Source organism: Lepidochelys olivacea (assembly GCF_965140295.1).
Source record: "Lepidochelys olivacea isolate rLepOli2 genome assembly, chromosome: 2".
NCBI classification, from domain to species: Eukaryota; Metazoa; Chordata; order Testudines; family Cheloniidae; genus Lepidochelys; species Lepidochelys olivacea.
In genome coordinates this window covers 30053837-30077878 of record NC_140412.1, presented here as the reverse complement: position 1 = coordinate 30077878, position 24042 = coordinate 30053837, and the positions used below count along the sequence as shown (strand labels likewise).

Genomic DNA, 24042 nt, shown 5'->3' with positions numbered 1-24042 from the left:
TAGGAAAGTAACACTGGTATAACTCTGCTGGTTAGCGGTATGACTTTTTACAATAGCTACACCAGTACAAGACCTAGCCCTGGTCTACACTACAAGTTTAGGTCAAATTTAGTAGCGTTAGGTCAATTTAACCCTGCACCCATCACACAACCAAGCCTCTTTGTCGATTTAAAGGGCTCTTAAAATTGATTTCTGTACTCCTCCCCGGTGAGGGGTTTAGCGCTGGGTCGAATTTGGGGTAGTGTGGATGCAATTCGACGGTATTGACCTCCGGCAGCTATCCCAGAGTGCTCCATTGTGATTGCTCTGGACAGCACTATCAACTCAGATGCACTGGTGTCACGGTTCCTTCCCCACTCTGAACTCTGCGGTACAGATGTGGGGATCCGCATGAAAGGCCCCCTAAGCCTATTTGTACCAGCTTAGGTTAAAACTTCCCCAAGGCACAAATCTCTATTTGTTCTTGGGCTGAGGTATGCTGCCATCACCAAGCAATTTAACAAAGAATCAGGGAAAGGACCACTTGGAGTTCCTATCCACCCCAAATATTCCCCCAAGCATTACACCCCATTTCCTGGGAGGTTTGAGAATAATATCCTAACCAACTGGTTACAAAGTGATCACAGATCCAAACCCCTGGATCTTAGGACAATAGAGAAATCAGTCAGGCTCTTAAAAGAAATAGTACTTTGTTAGAAAGAAAAAAGGTAAAAGAAGCACCTTGGTGAAATTACAATGGAGGATAATCTCACAGGCAGTCAGATTCAAAACATAGAGAATCCCTCTAGGCAAAACCTTAAGTTACAAAAAGACACAAAAACAGGAATACACATTCCCTCCAGCACAGTGAAATTCACAAGCCAAAACAAAAGAAAATCTAACACATTTTCTAGCTAGATTACTTACTAACTCTACAGGAGTTGAATTGCTTGCTTCCTTGATCTGTCCCCGGCAGAGGTATCACACAGACAGACAGACAAAGCCTTCCCCCATTCCCCCCAGATTTGAACGTATCTTGTCCCCTTATTGGTCAGGTGCCAGCTAGGTTACTTGAGCTTCTTAACCCTTTACAGGTAAGAGGATTTTGCCTCTGGCCAGGGGGGATTTTATAGCACTGTACACAGAAAGGTGGTTACCCTTTCCTTTATATTTATGACAACTGGCCAGGTAGACAGGAAAAGCCCCAGGAACTTTTGAATTTCATTTTCTGTTTGGCCAGCGTGGTGAGCTGATCAGCACAGGTGACCATGAAGTCCCAGAATTGCAAAACAGCTCCATCATGGACTGAACGGGAGGTACTGGATCTGATTGCTGTATGGGGAGAAGAATCTGTGCAGGCAGAACTCCATTCCAAAAGATGAAATGCCAATATTTTTGCCAAAATCGCCAAGGGCATGATGGACAGAGGCTACAACAGGGACACACAGCAGTGCCACGTGAAAATTAAAGTGCTCAGGTGAGCCTATCAAAAAACAAAGGAGGCAAATGGTCACTCCGGTCAGAGCCCCATACACGCTGCTTCTATGATGAGCTGCATGCAATTCTAGGGGGGGGCCCTATCACTACCTCACCACTGTCCGTGGACACCTGAAAGTAGGGAATCTCATGAAACAGGGATGAGGATTTTGTGGATGAGGAAGATGAGGAGGAGGAGGAGGTTGAGGATAGCGCACAGCAGGCAAGCGGAGAATCCCTTCTCCCCGGCAGCCAGGAACTGTTCATCACCCTGGAGCCAATACCCTTCCAACCCTCCCAAGGCGGGCTCTCGGACCATGACGCCGGAGAAGGCACCTCTGGTGAGTGTACCTTTGTAAATATAATACATGGTTTAAAAGCAAGTGTGTTTAATGAGTAATTTGCCCTAAAGACTTGGGATGCATTCACGGCCAGTATAGCTACTGGAAATGTCTATAACGTGACTGGGGATAGAGCAGAAATCTTCCAGGGACATCTCCATGAAGCTCTCCTGGAGGTACTCTAAAAGCCTTTGCAGAAGGTTTCTGGGGAGGACAGCCTTATTCTGTCCTCCATGGTAGGACACTTGGTTTGTTTGAACAGCTGCAGGAAGGAACTTACTTTCCAGACCAGAAAAAAGTTCCTTCCTGCAGCTGTTCAAACAGACCAGAGTTCCTGAAGATGCGAGCATCATGCACCTTTCCCGACCATCCCACATTGATGTCCGTGAAACGTCCCTTGTGATTCACCAGTGTTTGCAGCACCATTGAAAAGTACCCCTTGTGGTTTACGTTCTGGCTGCCAAGGTGGTCAAGTCCCAAGATAGGGATATGCATTCCGCCCCACCACAGTTAGGGAACCCCATTGCAGCAAAGCCATCCACTATGACCTGCACATTTCCCAGAGTCAATACCTTTGATATCAGCAGATCTTTGATTGCGTGGGCTACTTGCATCACAGCAGCCCCCACAGTAGATTTACCCACTTCAAATTGATTCCCGACTGACCGGTAGCTGTCTGGCGTTGCAAGCTTCCACAGGGCTATTGCCACTCGTTTGTGAACTGTGAGGGCTACTCTCATCTTGGTATTCTTGCGCTTCAGGACAGGGGAAAGCAAGTCACAAAGTTCCATGAAAGTGCCCTTACGCATGCAAAAGTTTTGCAGCCACTGGGAATCATCCCAGACCTGCAACACTATGTGGTCCAACCAATCTGTGCTTGTTTCCCGGGCCCAGAATCGGCATTCCATGGCAGGAACCTGCCCCATTACCATTACCATAATGCCCAAATTGCCAGGTCCCCTGCTTTGAGAGAAGTCTGTGTCCATGTCCTCATCACTATCGTGATCGCGCTGTCGTCGCCTCGTTGCCTGCTTTTGCAGGTTCTGCACATACTGCAAGATAATGCGTGAGGTGTTCACAATGCTCACAACAGCAGCGGTGAGCTGAGCGGGCTCCATGCTTGCCGTGGTATGGTGTCTGCAGGAGAGCAGATTTGCAGCGGTAGCACTGGATGATGGATGCCACGAGAATAGATATTTATACAGAACGACAAGAGGACCTGCAAGGTGGATTCATGGCACCAGGAGAGGAGAGTTGCAGCGGAAGCGGTGAATGACGACAACATGGAGAAATTTGCTACTGAGACTGAGCTCATTTACAAGAGCCGGAGAGCAGAGTTGCAGCGGATGATGACGGTTAGCAGTCCTACTGTACCATCTGCTGACAGCAGCCCCCAGGACACACCAGCAGCGGTGACAGTAAGCTGATCTGTGCTGGCTCCATGCTTGCTGTGGTATGGCATAGGCATGGAAAAAAGGCTCAAAATGATTGTCTGCCTTTGCTTTCACGGAGGGAGGGGCGACTGACGACATGTACCCAAAACCACCCACGACAATGTTTTTGCCCCATCAGGCATTGGGAGCTTAACCCAGAATTCCAATGGGTGGCAGAGACTGCGGGAATTGTGGAATAGCTACCTAGAGTGCACAGCTCCGTAAGTCGATGCTAGCCACGGTAGTGAGGACGCACTCTGTCGACTTAATGCATTTAGTGGGGACATATGCAACCAACTGTGTAAAATCGATTTCTAAAAATCGACTTCTATAAAATTGATCTAATTTTGTAGTGTAGACATACCCCTAGAGTGGAAGCAGAAATACTGGTATAAATGTGTCTTATTTCTGGTATAGCTGCTTTTGCTTCAGGAACTGGAATAACTTATACTGGGATAAGGACTTTTATACTGGTATAGCTGTAACCACACTGTGATGGAGTTTGCCATCTTAATTATATTTGTATAATTAAAGCAGCAAAATTTTCTAGTTTAGATAAGCCCTCAGATTAAAAGGTTAAGCAGTACCTACAAGGCAAATGCAGAAAGGAGAGTTATTTTTCTATACATGTCCATATGAGATAGTAAGGATGGCTCATTGTTATTGTTACTGAATAAACTGTATGTTGAAAGTACAAAAACAAACACTCATTCACACACACATCAGAGGAGGGCATAACTATCCTTAGACCCATACCCTTAGAAGAAAACATACAGAGTTGTTATTCATGGCTTATTTTGATTTTCTCTTTATATGGAAGAGCATTCCATACAACTTTTAGCATCAATTTCTTGTGGAAAATTTACGTCACTGGACATACTGTCTGTCAGCTTGAATAACATTAACTGTAAATTATTATTTTGTGTATTTTGGTGTACTTGAAGGAGGATGAGATTTTGGGGAGGTGCAAGATAGGATAATTTGCTGAAGAGAAGGTACTTGTAGTGTTAAGCAGTCTGACACTATAAGATCTAACAACACTTCTCATTTAGACAAGTTAGTTAAATTGGCCTGAACGAACAATTGGTGAGTGGGCACAAAACTAGGAAAATACATGGGCATGACTTCAGATTAGATCTGAGAGAATAATATGCAACAAATAATTCATCCAAATTAATTTCACCATATTTTTCCTGCTAAAAAATACCAGTAAGTAGATCTCAATTTCACTGAATTTATTTTGTACTAAAACAGATTTTTTGGGTGATTTTTTTTACATTGCATGGATTTTTCATGGACAGTTCTCTGACAGTATTCACTATGCAAGCTGTGTTGTTTAATTGTGATTGGCCAAAATAAATAATTGTTTTGCTCTCTTCCATGATTACATAAATGTTCAAGAACTTCCCGCACAGATATACACACAAGCAATTTTGAAATCTACTTTCCACAATCCTCCTTGCCAAATGTTCTCCACAGAAAACAAACCCAAAAGGAAGCAAACTAAATTCATTTAAAAAGTTCAGTGAATATTTATTTTAAAAAGTTTTGAACTTAATTAGTGCTCTCATACTATATCTATCATCATATTTCCTAAGATTCTTTGGGTATACAAATATTCCATCTATATGGCATAAGTATCTTTCAACTGAAGATATTTTTGAATAGCAAACAGCCTTCTAGTTAAACCCCTTTAACCAGATCATATGCAAGGGTAAACTATGTTTTATATTTCTTGCTAAATAGAACTGTAGTAATGTTATATGTTCTAAGGAAACAAAAAAAAGTGCAGCTATTGTGGCAGAAGTTAATTAGACCTATCTATGTCATTTTCCCATTCATTAAAGATATACTGGTACAAAGTAGAATGTTTTGATGTACATGATTTACCATTTAGCAGCAAGATTTCTTAGATGTTGTTTACAAAAATAGTAGGAACCATAATAATCAGGCAACACAAAATGCCATAAAAATGTTCAATTTTTGACTTGGGAAATATCGTAAATCCTGGGGATGAAAATATGGATATATTGTATGGCTTCATGTCATTCAAATAAGCAGGAATTGCTGGGATTGCAAATAGATCTTTTTTCACCCACAACAAACTATGTACAGTCAGTACTTTTAGTGAAGAGGTTGACTGCTACCTTTTTTCACTTACTATAACATTAATATAACCCCAGTATTATATACTATAACAAAGGACAGACACAGATGCATATCCTTAAATCAGCATTTGATAGTGAGAAATATATTCTCAAGAAGGTTTCAGAGTAGCAGCCATGATAGTCTGTATCCGTAAAAATAAAAGGAGTACTTGTGGCACCTTAGAGACTAACCAATTTATTTGAGCATAAGCTTTCGTAAGCCACCCTAACCCTAACCTTCTCAAGAAGGCTCAGGCATATCAATAGTATACAGAGTAGATCTGGTTTTCATGACATTTATGCTCACCAGCATGCCAACATACAGCATAACACCAATTACATTTTGCTATTTCAGGGATTTATCCTTCTGTCCAGGACAGTACTCTGGCATCTGAATATGGGGTATTATGCAAGAAAGTAAAAGAGGATTCCACATTTGTTAGTATTACAGATATGGATCCATTCTCCACTGTAGAGATGTTACACAAAAGAAGTCAGTCATGCTTGAACCAGAAGCAAAGTGAACTTTGAGAGTTAAGTAGCAGATGGTATTACTACTCGCACAGGTGTGAGATCTGCAGACCAGAACCCCATCCCCATCTGGAGAGTTATCCACTTTTAAATACAAGGGAGGGTTTTACCAGGACAGTGATCAACCATTAATTTTCACTTCATAAAAAATTCACATGCACTTTTCCATTTTTTAAAGCGAACATATAAAATTAACTATATTTCTCTGTCGCTCCATTAACTCACAGAGAATGCACACACAGAGAATGAAACAAAGCATAGCCTTGTAAACATGGGACCATCAAAACTAATAGGGGGGAAATTAAAGGTCTTTGTTTTCCCTGGAATTCTGTTTATCTGGCCCAAGGGTCCTGTTTGAGGTTGAGCAGTTTGATGCTTAGTGGATCCCACTTTATTCCTTTAGCCAATCACTTGTATCTACCAGTCTCTATGGGCCTGATTCAAAGTCCACTGAAGTCATTGGGAGTCTGTTCACTGACTTCAATAGACTCGGTATCAGATTCCAAATGCATTAGATGACATACAGACTACTCCTAATAGCATTCTGTGCCAAAAAATTAAAAATTCTGTGCACAATATTTTAAAATTCTGCAAAATGCTGCAAGTTTTAAATGTCAATAAATAAATGCAGAGGCTCTAGCATGGAAGTGGGGAACACAGGCCACTGGCTGCATGAAGGTGGGAGATCATCCTGCAGCCTGCCACACCTGGGACACAGACTCAGCAGTAAGGCTGCACCCCACCCCGACACAGCACAGGGCTTGGACCTGCCACAGAAAAAACCTTGGGGCCCTACCCCTCTGTGCCAGGTGTGGGGCAGGCAGGCTGAATCAGGCAGGATCCAAGTGTGAAGAGGATCAGTGTGCGGGGGATCCAGGTGTGGGGTGAGAAGATTCTGTGTGGGACAATCTGGGTGCAGGAAACTCTGTAGGGGTCTAGGTGTAGGGGATCTCGGTGCACAGAGGCTCGTTTAAGGGGTTCCAGGTGCAGGGGCAATGGGACTCTGTAGGGGCTTCAAGGTGAAGGTATTTGGGGCTCAGAGGAGGGGTCTGGGTGTGGGGGGCTCAGTGGTGGAGTCTGGGTGCCATGGGAGTGGGGTTTTGTGGGGTGGGGGTCTGGGTGCAGCTAGTTGGGGGTCAGTAACATGGGTGTCTGGATGTGGGGGCTCAGGGTAGTGTGGAGGAGTGGGGGGTTGAGTGCAGGGAGCTCAGTGGAAGGTGGTCTGGGGTGCAGGGGTGGGGGTCTGGAGGCAGGGAGTCTGGGTGTAGGGGGACTACAGATGCAGGGCTTGAGGTTCAGTGGGTTGGGCTTTGGCTATGGAGGGCTAGGGGGCTTCTGGGTGTACGGGGGGAGGTATGAAGGTCCAGATATATGGGGCTTGGGAGGATGAGGGAGCAGCTCCTCAAACAGCAACCCCTCTTCCCTGCAGCTGAGGAGTCATGGGGGCAGGAATCAGGGGAGGATGCTGAGCTTCCTGCAGCTGGGGGAGGTTTCTTGGAGTAGGTCTGATACAGCCCCAGCTACTTCTTGCTGGGGAGAAGGAAGTCCCTTCCTCTCCTGCCTCCAGTCCAGCAGGACTAGTAGCTGATCCCAGCTCAGGGCAGGAGCCACTGCCTGGGGTGTCCCTGCCCTGCAGTGATTTACCTCTCTGCCGGCTGCTCCGGGTGCCTGAAATGATGTACCTGCATAGCTAGGGCATGGTGTGTGGCTGCTCTTGCAGCTTCCCTTTGCTTCTGTGTCAGAAAGTCATTTTTCTGTGGGGAAGCAAAGAAATCTGTGGGGGACGTGAATTCTGCACACATGCAGTGGCGCAGAATTCCCCCAGGAGTAACAGACATATGCTAGAATGGGCATAAATTGTTGTTTGTTTATTATAATGGGGGCTGTAAAAATTCTATAGGCCAAAAGGATGTGACACAACAAAGTTTCTTTTCAGTGAAGCAATAAAAATACTCTGGACCAGAGCTATTGCAGAAAAAAAAATCAGTATATAGAGATCTCACATTTACAGAATTCAAAATATGGCACAGAAGATAGAGACAGTTAGAAATATTACTTAGAAATCAGTTTTGAGTACTTATCTTGCAGGTCCCTTTAACTCCCCCCAAATGTGGATAAGGAACCGCCTTTCTTTCTTCAAGTAACACATAAATGAAATCCTCCTTTGAGTGTGGTATTAGTTTAGCCTACAAGGAATGAACACTTTGTACTTTTTTCTGCAAAATAAAATATGATATTGAAAGGAAGAGGGAACAAACAGTGGCTTTGAAAATGATTAGGCTTATATACAGCATAAGTGTTAGGGGAAAATGGAACACTACAAATGAAATAATACACTCAAACTAACAGGAATTTTCTTCATACCACTATGATGGGCCTTCAGAGCAACCTTTTATGCTCACACTTTGTAGAAAGGATGTCTCAGTAAGTTATCAGACTGCAACACGAGCTACTACTGAAGAAAAAATTGACATGGTATGTGGGGCTGCTCTCACTTCTTTCTTTTGCAAGCATAATGTTAACTGAAGAGCCGCCCTTCTGCTCTCCCTCGCCCTCCCCCACCCCCCACAAATTCTACTTTAAACATAATCATAAAGAAGAATTTTGAAATATAGACATTTAAAATCTATTTCAAAATGGAGAAAAGCTTAAGTTAAGTTTTAATATATATAAAAGGTTTAAAATATTATTTTAAACAATATTATTGTAAAGTATATACCAATAGATGCATTTAGTAGAGGTTACTAAGGTAATGTTCTCATTGTTTTCACATCTATGAGCAAATGTTCAGATATTATCACACATACTTTAAATGATTGCTATGTCCTGAGGCACATCATAATCAAAGCACTCTCTTTTCCCACCATTTTTCCCCTTTTTTCTTTTCATAGATTCCAATTCTGTTTTGTTTGGTTTTCTTTCTTTCTTCTTCTTTTTCAACAGAGCCATCTAAATTTTTGAGATAGAGACTTGTCTCAAGTGCATGAAATATCTACAGGCCTGAAAATAGGGTCCCTGATTCTGTACTCTCATCAGGCTCAATTCCATTTAAATCACTGAAGTATGTCCAGGGTACAAGAGGTGTAAAAGTGAGAGGAGAACCAGGCCCATGGCCTAGCAATTAAAAATAGGTTTAATCACTTGGAAAAACAAAAACAAACACATAATGGAAAAATCCTCTATAAATTAAAGGTTCCTATTACAATTCAGATTGGACTTTTTCTAGCTCTTGGCAGAGAGCAAATCTTTTCTCCATCCCCCACCATTATACTTACAGTAAATTCAGGAGAGCCCATGTGAATTTGCACATAATCTGCTACCTAAAAAAAAAAACCCTACTTGGGAATGATATGATAGTTTGCATATTAATATACAATAGCATGGACTTTTCTCAGGATGTCTTTTCCTCTTTTAAGGATTCATCACTTTAATATAAAAAATTGTTGGGGAATGAAAGTTGGCATGCTTGACTCCCAGGAAAGTTGGTGTTTTTTATTTGTTTATTTGTTTTTAAGGCTGGTTATAAGTTCTACAAGTGTAAAAACATACAAAAATCTTCCACTGGTGGCTTGCAATTCTTTCAGATACTTCAAATGTACTTTTAAAGAAAATATATAGATATATGAACAAACTAGAAAATGTAACTTAATTTATTAATCTCCTTTATATAAATCCCTAGGAATAGAATAATCTCATATAAATTTAGTTTTAATAAGATGTGTAATAGACACTTCAGTCAAAGAAAGACACAGTCTGAAATAGAAAGAGATAGAGAACCAAAGGCAGCAGTTTTATATAGCAAGTTGCTATGACATATGTCACAGCTAATTTAACTTTAATTACACTTTGACAACTTATTAGTGACAGTATTCGCCACCAGTGTCACTTCGGAAAGGCAATAAACACATTGTTATTAATTGCTTAGGCTCAGTGTTGAAAAAAACCAGCACTCTTTCAGCAAGGCTGTCATAAATATAAAGGGAAGGGTAAGAACCTTCCTGTATACAGCACTATAAAATCCCTCCTGGCCAGAGGTACAATATCCTTTTATCTGTAAAGGGTTAAGAAGCTCAGGTAACCTGGCTGGCACATGACCAAAGGGACCAATAAGAGGACAAGATACTTTCAAATCTAGAGGGGGGAGAAGGCTTTTGTCTGTCTGTTCTGTGTGCTTGCCGGAGAGAGATCAAGCAAGCAAGCAATCCAACTCCATTAGAATTAGTAAGTACTATCAAGGAAATACGTTAGTTTACTTTTGTTTTGGCTTGTGATTTTCTCTGTGCTGAGAGGAAGGTGTATTCCTGGTTTTCTTTTTGTAACTTTAAAGTTTTTGCCCAGAGGGAAATCCTCTGTGTTTTAAATCTGATTGCCCTGTGAGATTAGCTTCCCTTCTAATTTTACAGAGGTGCTTCTTTTACCTTTTTTCTTTCTAATAAAGTTCTGTTTCTTTTAAGAGTCTGACTGATTTCTCTATTGTCCTAAAACCCAGGGGTCTGGGTCTGTGATCACTTTGTAACCCATTGGTTAGGATGCTATTCTCAAGCCTCCCCAGGAAAGGGGGTGTAAGGGCTTGGGGGGATATTTTGGGGGAATAGGAACTCCAAGTGGTCCTTTCCCTGATTCTTTGTTAAATCACTCGGTGGTGGCAGTGTACCCTCCAAGGGCAAAGAGTTTGTGCCTTGGGGAAGTTTTACCCTAAGCTGGTAAAAATAAGCTTAGGGGGTCTTTCATGCAGGTCCCCACATCTGTACCCTTGAGTTCAGAGTGGGGAGGGAACCCTGACAGTAGTCAAGCAGTGAATACACAGTAACAGGATGTGCAAGAGCTTTCACAGAATATCAGAAACCCTTTCTACTTCAATTTGTAGTATACCTTTCTGATAGTCTGTTTCTGAGCAGGTCAGACCCTAGAGTTCAGAGTCGGGAGGGAACCCTTGCAAAGGTCAGTATGAATAGACATCTTTTCTAACAGCTATACTTATAAGACCTTGAAATATTAAACCATCAGCTTTTTTCAATGTTTAATGAAGTGCTGTTGTCCCTGAGAAAAATATAATTAACAAGACGTTGTAATGTGCTAATCGCTCTGCATCTCCCTTTTCGGCTGTAATCCTAGTACAGAGAAGTAGTTGTAAACAAGCAAATTAAATCCTTCAGAAAAATATTAATAGTTATGACTGTGGTTATACCCCAATCTTAGACACCGATCCTGCAAAAGATCCAGGACAACTTGCAGTGCATAAAGTTAAGAAAATTCATACGTCTTTGCAGGATGAAAGTCTTAGGAAACCATCCTGTGAACATTTGCTCACATGGGGTAGCTTTAGGCTTTACTTAAGTGACAACAACTCAGATGTGAGAACTCAACCTTTACTCACGGTAGTAAAACAGTAGCCTCAATACTATGTGATTGCAGGATCGGGCCCTTAAGCAATAGAAGAAATACATCGTAGTGAAGGAGCCCAAAATACAACAAAGGATAAGAAATACAGACTATGCTAACACATTATTTGTATCCGCGTAGCAGGTGGGAACTCCTCAAGGATCAGGGCCCCATTGTAATAGGAGCTGTACAAATGGGTAATAAGGAGACAGTGTTGTCACGACAGAGCTCACATTCTACATTTATGGTAAGACATGATATGGATGAAACAGATAAACAGGGAGGGATGGAAGTGAAGGATAATAGTATAAAAAGCATGTTTTGCACAGTAGGCTGCAGTCTCAGCTTGTCCCCTGCCTGGTATTACCACCTGGCTGACAGACTGACAGTGTAAGGGTATGTCTAGACTATAGTCACAGGCCGTGACTGCAGATTGATCAGATTTATCCGACTTAATTTTATTCTAGCTAGCTTGAGTACTGGAGCTGGGAAAATGCAGCTGTGTGAGTTTGAGCAGTGCCAGGCTGTACAAGCCCACTCATAACCCTAGCTAATTACTTTCAGGGCTAGCCTATGCTGAAGCATGAGCTGACCAGTTTCACTAGTCCAGGACTGAAGCTAACTATATTACAGCTAGCACAAGAATGTTTACTCAAGTTGCAATCGCAGTGATTGAAGTCTAGAAATACCCTAAGACAAAACACAAAGAGAGGGGAAGCAGGATTCAAGCAAAGTACTCAGGGAGAAGACAAACCACACAATTGGTTTTATGTACTTGAAAAGTCCACATTGAAAGACTACTCACTGTTATAAGTGATGTTAAAGCCACGTCCTGACATTGAATGGTCAGCTTGAAATTCCAGACGCAAGATATGACTATTGCTGGTAAGATGCGAAGGAACCTCAGCACCAGTGAAAGTACCAAGTATTGGAGAATCTGGAGAGTCACCATCTTTAACTGCAAGGAAGTCAAATTGAGATTCCAAGTCAAAGTCATTAAAAGAGAGATGAATTCGGCTCCCTGGGTCTGAGATTATTGTCCAGATGCAGTTTAAATTATTTCCATATCCCTCTGGGTAATCAGGTGAAAGAACTGTTCCCATCGGTGCAGTGAAATTAGAAAGGCAAGGAACTATCAAAAGAGAGAGAAGGAAATTAGAGAACAGAATAGAACCTATTTTCAAGAGAATTGTCTCATATTATCATCTCTTTCTAAAATGTCTTTAAGATGTGCTTATTATCTCAACTGAAAAAGCCAATGTCTCTGGGACCAGCTAAGAAGCCAAAGGAGAACTTATCAATTTGGTTTTCTTTTTTAGGTAACTTCGCACTCCCTTTGTCTCTACAGACTTCCTGCTCAAAGCAACACCCCAGGCAACATAGAACAGTAACGGATTCTGGAAATCACAGCAGTCCTCATGATTTATCCATGTTCAACAGTTGTTATCATGTTGTTGTTATCATATGCATCTCTATGATCATATAAGTTCTTATCATATGCATCTCTATGATCATATAAGTTCTAAAATATATTCATGCATAATGCATGGAATTCATTATGCATGAATATATTTTAGAACTTATATGATCATAGAGATGCATATGATAAGAACTTATATGATCATAGAGATGCATATGATATGATCATATGATCATAGAGATGCATATGATGATTCATGCATAATGCATGGAAAACTTCTGTAAATAATTTAAATGCCTTTGACTGCAATTCAGCAACTACTAACTTAAATTTATTTCATCAACTTATAATAGTTACTATAAAAATATCTTACACATAAAATATACAGCCTCCTAGAAAATACAGTATGTTAACAATAACATTTTATATGTAGGCACATAATAATACTTCCTTTTAATAACTGCTAGAGGAAAGAAGAGAAAAAATATTTTAAGTGGTCATAGAATGTATATTTGGCATAAGTATATTATGAAGCTCTCGTTAAACAAAATAAATTCTCCATGCCAGAAAAAAAATATTACATTGCACTAACTTTGCAATTAATCACACAAGTAATTAATTACTCAAGGGCCGTGTAACATATGTTGCATTAAAAAAAAGCATTTGGTACTCACAAATACAAATTGGTATGTTTGCAGACCACTGGTTGTTCTCCTGACACACAATGGATTTCTCTCCAATTAGTTCAAATCCAAACTGACACTCAAACCTTAAAATGTCCCGGTTGGAAAATCCATCCCCTTCTCTGATGCCATACAATGGTGTTCCAGGATCCCCACAGCTTTCCTTTTCAATTTCTGTTGAAACGGCAAATAAATATCAATTTTATTCCTAGAGTTATCAAACATTTTCTCCATAACCATGCACTCACATCTGGAACAAAATTACATATTTTGAGCAAATGACTATCACAGTACATTGCTTATTATTAATAACAATTAATAATATACAGGGCATGAATCTGAGTTGCTTTCTGTACACAAAACTCCTAATCACGTTATGAATGTTAAGTATGAATCTTGGCAGGATCAGATAGATCTTCAAGTATCATTTCATGAAACTGTTCAAAAATAAAGAGGGGGACAAAGTGCTCTCTACTTACCTCCTCACAATTGTTTGTTATAATATGTTTTAATCATTATGGACCCAATCCTGCAAAACTCTGTTCACATGAGAAATATTATTTGTTTTACAATAATGCCTACAATTCCTAACAGAGATCAGGGCTCTACTGTGCTAGGCATTGTACAAACTCAGGCACCATCTGTGCCCAAACACAGTTTAAATAGACCAGATAGGCATAGTGTGAAAGAAAGTGAATACTGTTATCCCGTTTTACACATGGGGAGCCAAGCCACTTACATTAAGTGAACTGCCCAAGGTCACACAGAAAACATACAGCACAGGCAGGAAGCATACCCAGATCTCCTGAGTCCCAGGGTAGTGCCTTAACCAAAAGACCATTTCTCCTCCCTATGTACAACTAGTTCACTGAAGTCACTGAACCTATTCAGGTTAGTAAGGACTAATAGCATAATTAAAGAATTTGCAAGATTGGGCTCTACTGTAGTTCTAGATATAATATTTCAGGATATTGTATGTATGGGCCTTGATCTTTTTTTCCCCAAAGTTATCAGCATGGAAGAGATCCTCTAAATTGATCTCCCCCATGCATATGGCGTAAATGTTCACCCACTTCTGTGACATTGCCATCTCCAGCACCCAACCAAGATCCCATGGGGAGCTCAGTACAGAGTAAGGAGATTATCTAAGGCTAAGGAGTGCTTGGGGTATGCACAGTGGAAATGCATTAGTTCTCCATCAAGCCCTGCAAGGAATAGACTATAAAGTTAATGCAGGATGAGTTTTTATTAATTTTTTCACGACTCCACTCCACTCCCCACCCACCCACCCACTCACTACACACACACACACATATAGGCAGGACACCCCAATACTTTTTGCACATGCACAGGCCATCCATGCACAAACCCTGGCCTCTTGAAACAAATCAGAAAAATCAGTAAGACTAGGGACAAAATCACTGCCTACTCTACAAGGGAGAGTGTGGGAGGTTGAAAACCTCCTGACAGAACAATCACAGGAAATCTCTGCAAGGAGATTCTTGTGGAGTTTCTCTCCACCAAACCCATCTCCCCCATTCCCTTTCCAATGGGTATTCTCACAGGATTGTTAACTTGGATCATGGTTATTTTGTATTGTTCTAATATTCATATTCCCAAATTATTATACTGTGCAAATCTTGGCAATATTACATCTATATGAACTTAGAGCAACCACCATTATTTGGATTAAATGATTGTTCTTTAACTGTAGTAAGCAATGTGATGTTAAAAATTTGATTATTCTAAATATTAGAACTGTTTTTTAGATGATGTTGGCTATTTAATATTACATGCTATACTTGAATATCAATGCCTACTCTGACATTTTTAAGAAACTAGCTAGCTGATTATACCAATTTTAGGGAAAATTTGGAGGAAAAGTCTAGATATGTTTTATTTAAAATAATATTTCTTTTGTAATATAAGGATACTGCCAACATCACCTGGCCATTTTTGCCCTGCCAACGTGCCTGAATCTAACATTTCACATGAGTACTCCCATTGAGCTGAGTGGAATTACTGGCATATGTATCTTTGCAGGGTTTTGTGTGTCTATGCATGAGGGAGGGTTATATTGTAGACTTTCCCCTGTGCTCTGACTCTGCCTTCTTAGAACATAAATACTACAGGATAGGAACCCTTTTTTGGTTTTGTACAGAGCCTAGTGAATTGTGGGTGCTGCCAGAAACAAATAAGTAATACATTTCCCTAAGAGTTGGGTGTACAAATTCCCAAATTTAAAGATCTTCATAGCTTTTCCCTGCCTCTTAAGTTGGGCACCTCTATAATGAGCATAAACCACAATCAATGTTGTCTTTGTATTATAACGCAACGTATTTCCTAAATAGATGCTCTATTTATCTTGTTCTATTTGATTAAGGGGAAGGGGAAATGAAATAAATTAAACACCTTATAATTTGGTTACCTGCTTTCCATATATTTTTATATAAAAATGGGGTGTTTCAAAATTGATTCAAAATTCAAAGAATCAGCAATAAATGGTGTAGGTTCACCTTCATACATAAAACTCCTATAAATGTTAAGACTCAGTCATATGAAAATATACAAGCTCAGGCACAAATTCTATTCACCCTCCTTACCACAGCAATGATGATAATGGGGAAATAAAATTATTATACACAAAAAACAAACAAACAAATAGATTTCTTACTTGCCCATAAGCCTTACAATTTTGCAAGTTGTGTTGACAGGCATTACTTGAGTTTATCAAAGAGGAATATAACCCCAAGTGTTTACATCACTACAAGGTTTATGTGTGAAAAATGTTCTTTTTCCATCTGACAAATTTCACATTGTTCCCATGACGTTTTCCTTTGGCTACTTTCCCCAAATCCACAGAAATCTCACACTGTACAGTAATTAGTGGTGTTTTCATATAACTTCAACTATAGTTTCAATATGTCTTCTCTTTGTTTGACTTTTGAGATGGTATTTTGGTCCATCTGGACAAAGTTTTCTTTCACCTAAATAACAAAAGTTTTCACAGGTTCTGCAATATCTAACATCTGAGTCTGAACTCTCGATCAGGGTTGTTGCTGTGAGCTGGTCCACCTTGATTTTCCTCTGCTTTTTCTTGAATATCACTATCACTATCTGAAAGGATTAGAAATCCTGCCTGGTCAATTCTGAGAGCTCCTAGAAGATGTCATTGGCATAACATAAAAACATGCTATTTTCTTCAGTGCCACATGGCGGTTCCAGTTGATTTTTAGTATTTATATCTCTAAATTTGTATTTTATTTTATTGTGAGAACTGGGATTAAGTTAAGCAAAGTGTTACGTGTACTAATGATTTAAAATTAAACAAAACCAAACCAGCACAAAGCATACCCCCACCCATTTATATCTCTAAAGGGGCATTACCATAGGTATTTCTTCTCTCTCTCTCAGCCCTGGTCTACACTAGGAGTTTAGGTCAAATTTAGCAGCGTTAAATTGATGTAAACCTGCACCCGTCCACACGATGAAGCCCTTTTTTTCGAAGTAAAGGACTCTTAAAATGGATTTCCTTACTCCACACAAGTGGATTAGCGCTTAAATCGGCCTTGCCGGGTCAAATTTGGGGTACTGTGGACACAATTAGACAGTATTGGCCTCCGGGAGCTATTCCAGAGTGCTCTACTGTGACCGCTCTGGACAGCACTCTCAACTCAGATGCACTGGCCAGGTAGACAAGAAAAGGCCCACAAACTTTTGAATTTCAATTTCCTGTTTGCATGGTCACCTGCAGCTTGCCACGCTGGCCCGAGCTCATCAGCAGAGGTGACCATGATGGAGTCCCAGAATCACAAAAGAGCTCCAGCATGGACCGAACGGGAGGTACGGGATCTGATCGCTGTATGGGGAGAGGAATCCGTGCTATCCGAACTCTGTTCCAGTTTTCGAAATGCCAAAACATTTGTCAAAATCTCCCAGGGCATGAAGGACAGAGGCCATAACAGGGACCCGAAGCAATGCCGCATGAAACTTAAGGAGCTGAGGCAAGCCTACCAGAAAACCAGAGAGGCGAACGGCCGCTCCGGGTCAGAGCCCCAAACATGCCGCTTCTATGATGAGCTGCATGCCATTTTAGGGGGTTCAGCCACCACTACCCCAGCTGTGTTGTTTGTCTCCTTCAATGGAGGTGGAGGCAACACAGAAGCAGGTTTGGGGGTTGAGGAAGATGATGATGATGAAGTTGTAGATAGTTCACAGCAAGCAAGCAGAGAAACCGCTTTTCCCAACAGCCAGGAACTGTTTCTCACCCTGGACCTGGAGCCAGTACCCCCCGAACCCACCCAAGGCTGCCTCCCGGACCCGCCAGGCGGAGAGGGACCTCTGGTGAGTGTAACTTTTAAAATGCTATACATGGTTTAAAAGCAAGCATGTTTAGTGTTTAATTTTCCCTGGCATTTGCGGCTCTCCTGGATGTACTCCCAAAGCCTTTGCAAAAGGTTTCTGGGGAGGGCAGCCTTATTCCGTCCACCATGGTAGGACACTTTACCACACCAGGCCAGTAGCACATACTCGAGAATCATTGTAGAACAAAGCATTGCAGTGTATGTTTGCTGGCATTCAAACAACATCCGTTCTTTATCTCTCTGTGTTATCCTCAGGAGAGTGATATAATTCATGGTCACCTTGTTGAAAGAGGGTGCTTCTCTTCAGGGGACACTCAGAGGTGCCCGTTCCTGCTGAGCTGTTTGCCTGTGGCTGAACAGAAATGTTCCCCGCTGTTAACCACAGGGAGGAGTGAGGGGTGAGGGGCTAGCCACGTGGTGGGGGGAAGCAAAATGCGACCTTGAAACGAAAGCACATGTGCTGTGTATGTAATGTTAACAGCAAGGTTTACCCTGAAAGAGTGGAGCCATTTTTCTAGAAAATGTGTCTTTTTAAATACCGCTGTCCCTTTTTTTTTTCTCCACCAGCTGCATGTGTTTCAAGGATCACAGGATCTTCTCCTTTCCAGAGGCTAGTGAAGATTAGAAGGCGAAAAAAACGCACTCATGATGAAATGTTCTCTGAGCTCATGCTGTCCTCCCACACTGACAGAGCACAGACGAATGCGTGGAGGCAGACAACATCAGAGTGCTGGAAAGCACAAAATGACCGGGAGAAGAGGTGATGGGCTGAAGCTGAAAGGTGACGGCAGCGTGATGAGAGGAGGCAGGATTCAATGATGAGGCTGCTGGAGGATCAAACCAATATGCTCCAGCGTATGGTTGAGCTGAAGGAAAGGCAGCAGGAGCACAGACTGCTGCTACAGCCCCTATGTAACCAACCACCCTCCTCCCCAAGTTCCGTAGCCTCCTGACCCAGACATCCAAGAACGCGGTGGGGGGCCCTCTGGCCACCCGTCCACTCCACCCCAGAGGATTGCCCAAGCAAGAGAAGGCTGGCATTCAATAAGTTTTAAAGTTTTAAACTTTTAAAGTGCTGTGTGGCCTTGTCCTTCCCTCCTCCACCACCCCTCCTGGAGCTTCTCTCCTCCACCACCCCTCCAGGGCTATCTTGGTAGTTATCCCCCTATTTGTGTGATGAATGAATAAAGAATGCATGAATGTGAAGCAACAATGACTTTATTGCCTCTGCAAGCGGTGATCGAAGGGAGGAGGTGAGGGTGGTTAGCTTACAGGGAAGCAGAATGAACCAAGGGGCGGGGTGTTTCATCAAGGAGAAACAAACAGAACTTTCACACCATAGCCTGTCCAGTCATGAAACTGGTTTTCAAAGCTTCTCTGATGTGCACTGCACCCTCCTGTGCTCTTCTAACCGCCCTGGTGTCTGGCTGTGCGAAACCAGCATCCAGAAGATTTGCCTCAACCTCCCACCCCGCCATAAATCTCTCCCCCTTACTCTCACAGATATTGTGGAGCGCACAGCAAGCAGTAATAACAGTGGGAATATTGGTTTCGCTGAGGTCTAACCAAGTAAGTAAACTGCACCAGCGCGCTTTTAAATGTCCAAATGTACATTCTACCACCATTCTGCACTTGCTCAGCCTGTAGTTGAACAGCTCCTGCCTACTGTCCAGGGTGCCTGTGTATGGCTTCATGACCCATGGCATAAAGGGGTAGGCTGGGTCCCCAAGGATAACTGTAGGCATTTCAACATCCCCAATGGTTATTTTCTGGTCTGGGAATAAAGTCCCTCTTGCAGCTTTTGAAACAGACCAGAGTTCCTGAAGATGCGAGCATCATGTACCTTTCCCGGCCATCCCACGTTGATGTTGGTGAAACGTCCCTTGTGATCCACCAGTGCTTGCAGCACTATTGAAAAGTACCCCTTGCGGTTTATGTACTCGGCGGCTTGGTGCTCCGGTGCCAAGATAGGGATATGGGTTCCGTCTATGGCCCCACCACAGTTAGGGAATCCCATTGCAGCAAAGCCATCCACTATGACCTGCACATTTCCCAGGGTCACTACCCTTGATATTGGCAGATCTTTGATTGCGTTGGCTACTTGCATCACAGCAGCCCCCACAGCAGATTTGCCCACTCCAAATTGATTCCCGACTGACCGGTAGCTGTCTGGCGTTGCAAGCTTCCACAGGGCTATTGCCACTTGCTTCTCAACTGTGAGGGCTGCTCTCATCTTGGTATTCTTGCACCTCAGGGCAGGGGAAAGCAAGTCACAAAGTTCCATGAAAGTTCAGCAAATTTGCGGATGATACTAAACTGGGAGGAGTGGTAGATACGCTGGAGGGGAGGGATAGGATACAGAAGGACCTAGACAAATTGGAAGATTGGGCCAAAAGAAATCTGATGAGGTTCAATAAGGATAAGTGCAGGGTCCTGCACTTAGGACGGAAGAACCCAATGCACAGCTACAGACTAGGGACCGAATGGCTAGGCAGCAGTTCTGCAGAAAAGGACCTAGGGGTGACTGTGGACGAGAAGCTGGATATGAGTCAGCAGTGTGCCCTTGTTGCCAAGAAGGCCAATGGCATTTTGGGATGTATAAGTAGGGGCATAGCGAGCAGATCGAGGGACGTGATCGTTCCCCTCTATTCGACATTGGTGAGGCCTCATCTGGAGTACTGTGTCCAGTTTTGGGCCCCACACTTCAAGAAGGATGTGGATAAATTGGAGAGAGTCCAGCGAAGGGCAACAAAAATGATTAGGGGACTGGAACACATGAGTTATGAGGAGAGGCTGAGGGAGCTGGGATTGTTTAGCCTGCAGAAGAGAAGAATGAGGGGGGATTTGATAGCTGCTTTCAACTACCTGAAAGAGAGTTCCAAAGAGGATGGCTCTAGACTGTTCTCAATGGTAGCAGATGACAGAACGAGGAGTAATGGTCTCAAGTTGCAGTGGGGGAGGTTTAGATTGGATATTAGGAAAAACTTTTTCACGAAGAGGGTGGTGAAACACTGGAATGCGTTACCTAGGGAGGTGGTAGAATCTCCTTCCTTAGAGGTTTTTAAGGTCAGGCTTGACAAAGCCCTGGCTGGGATGATTTAACTGGGAATTGGTCCTGCTTCGAGCAGGGGGTTGGACTAGATGACCTTCTGGGGTCCCTTCTAACCCTCATATTCTATGATATTCTATGATTCCCTTATGCATGCGAAAGTTTTGCAACTACTGGGAATCATCCCAGACCTGCAACACTGTGCAGTCCCACCAGTCTGTGCTTGTTTCCCAAGCCCAGAATTGGCATTCCACCGCATGAACCTGCCCCATTAGCACCATGATGCCCACATTGCCAGGGCCCGTGCTTTGAGAGAAGTCTGTGTCCATGTCCTCATCACGTCGCCTACTTGCCCGGTATCGCTTTGCCGGGTTCTGGTGCTGCATATACTGCTGGATAATGCGCGTGGTGTTTAATGTGTTCCTAATTGCCAAAGTGATCTGAGCGGGCTTCATCCTTGCCATGGTATGGCGTCTGCACAGAAAAAAGGCGCGGAACAATTGTCTGCCGTTGCCCTGACGGAGGGAGGGCGACTGACGACATGGTTTACAGGGTTGGCTTACAGGGAATTAAAATCAACAAAGGGGGTGGCTTTGCGAGAAACTGAGTGGCCCCCTCAAGGATAGAACTGAAAACCTCAAGGATAGAACTCAAAACTGGGTTTAGCAGGCCGTTGATTTCACAGAGGGAGGGAGGGAGGAGAAAATGAATACAAAACAAATCTGGTCTATTTCTTGTTTTGAGCCACTTCTTCTATCTTTATACATCTTGCTGGAAGCAGACTGTGCAGTATGACCGCTAGCCATCATCATCTCCTGGGTGCTCGGCAGAAGACGGTGCTGTATGACGACTAGCCATCATCTTCTGCTAGCTGGAGGTTAAAAGACAGTGCACTGCCCATAGGACTCAATCGCCATGAGACGAAACAAGGGAAATTACCTGGCTGAGTCACTCCCATGTTTGCCCAGGCGCCCAGTTAAAAGAGCACCCAGGACTATGTCGATGCCGGCTACCAGTCATACTGCACTGCCTGCTGCCAAAAGGCAATAAACTGCTGCTGTGTAGCAATGCAGTACCACATCTGCCAGCACCCAGGAAACATCTGGTGATGGTTAGCTGAGCGGGCTCCATGCTTGCCGTGGTATGGCGTCTGCATAGGTAACTCAAAAAAAAAGCACAAAACGATTGTCTGCCCTTGCTTTCATGGAGGGAGGGAGGGAACGGGGGCTTGACGATATGTACCCAGAACCACCCGCGACAATGTTTTAGTCCCATCAGGCACTGGGATTTCTACCCAGAATTCAAATGGGCGGCGGAGACTGTGGGAACCGTGGGATAGCCACCCACAGTGCAATGCTCCGGAAGTCGATGGTTGCCTTGGTACTGTGGACACACTCCGCCGACTACATGCACTTAGAGCATTTGTGTGGGGACACACACAATCAACTGTATAAAAACGCTTTCCACAAAACCGACTTCTATAAATTCGACCTAATTTCGTAGTGTATACATACCCTCCCTCACTCATTCTCTCTCTCACACACACACACACACTCTGTTGTGTGTAGTTTCCTGATAGTATTGGTTGATTTAGGAATCTGAAACGGGATGTAATTGTGTGGTCTTGTTTAGCACTAGCAGGAATTGAAGACAGATGATTATTCTTTGTTAGTTTTAAAACTTTATTAGTAGTATCCAATTTTATTTTGGGATTGGCAATAAACAAACTCCAAGAAAAACCTCTATACCTGCTGAGCTCCTTTCAGATGCTCATAGTGTGAACAATGGGGAATCAGTTAATCATACTTATTTAGCTTTAGCTGAAGTCATTGAAGGGACAAATAATGAAATTTATGTTTCTTGTACTGTTAGATCTACCATGCTATCTTTTGGTACAGCTTTCCTAGGATCCTTATCTATTTCATTGTCTTGTATAGAGCAGAAGTTAGGTGTCTGTGGGTAATCTAAGGGTAGAATTTCAGACTTACAGAAAAGTACTGTCCCATTAAAAGAGAGAATGACAAAGACTCACAGCTTTCCAAATCATATTAATGCCTGTATTGCAGATAATAAATATATAATTATAATAGAAGATGGAAAATCAGTTCTAATATATAATTCTTTGTTTTATTAGGGTCCCTAGTAAAATTTTATAAACTAGCAATAACTTAATACTTCTATCTACTTCAAATAGACATGTCAGAGGTTAAAGAAGAATGACCACACTGCAGCTTAAGTGCGGGGGGGGGATGTTGTCTGGGCTTCTGGGGGAAGGGTAGCAGTGCTTTATAGCTGTGAGGAGGAAGGTGGTCACAAGCTGCTGCAAAAAGAGTGGTGGGGGTCAGCATGGCAAAGCAGACATCCCCTGGGAACAAAGTGTGAAAGGCTTGAAAAGGGGCAAGCCTGGGTGTGAGAAGCCCTTAGGTGGCCAAATTCCTGGAGCCCTTAGGAGGGTGGGTAATTTTGCACCCTGCCATAGCATATGGGGCACCAGAGTTATTTTGGGAGGATGGGGTTCATCTTGGGTGTGGACAAGTTTTGGCTGCTATAAAAGAGGAGCATTTGGAGATGTCTGGGAACCCAACTGTGTTTGAGGGGGAGGCAGCCAAGCTAATTGCTGGGGCCTCCTTGTGGTGGATGTCCATTGCAGGTACTCCATAGGGAAGGCATTCAGTGACCAGATAAATAGCCTGGTTAAAGGAATGGAATGGGCGGGGAATGTTGGGGCTCCTATGATTAGTATAGCTGGGAGCCAACCCGCCTTTCTTATACCCAACCTTAACCCTCCTACAAGGGGGAGGAAGGAATGGTAAGGTCCCAGCAATGGATTGGCTGGGGGGCCTGGATGGACAATGATGTGGGGGAGGGTCTGTGGAAGCCTCCACGTAGTTATTGAATGAACATGGAGTTGCCTGCACTGTACACTTTTATCTGCCCAGGAGTCCCAGACATCTAATAATAAAGTTGTGGCCTGATTAAATCCATATCCAGTGTCTCCTCTTCTTCTTTTGGTATAGCTGGACAAAGACTCCATGCCTCCCATCTTAAGTATTTTAAAAAATTCTATCACTCTGTGATACCAGGACCAGTAATCTACTAATTCCCATTTACAGGGGGAAGCTGGTGATCCAACTTCTCTTTCAAATACTGTTGTTGAAGATCAAAAGAATAATTCAGTCACTATGAGTACTTTAATCATTAATTTTATATTTAATCATTAAAAAACTCAGATATGGA

At 42.6% G+C, this 24042-nt stretch overlaps 1 protein-coding gene across 2 annotated transcripts in view; it reads right to left on the bottom strand.

The window, feature by feature from the left end:
* Positions 1-24042, bottom strand: part of CSMD3 (CUB and Sushi multiple domains 3) — a 1240207-nt gene that overhangs the window by 500395 nt on the left and 715770 nt on the right. For both annotated transcript variants that reach the window (XM_084620231.1, XM_084620232.1), the window contains 2 exons: positions 13384-13566; positions 12095-12421 (listed from right to left, as the gene is read on the bottom strand). In XM_084620231.1, coding sequence (XP_084476357.1) covers positions 12095-12421; positions 13384-13566 — 510 coding nt within the window. The remainder of the gene's footprint in view (positions 1-12094; positions 12422-13383; positions 13567-24042) is intronic.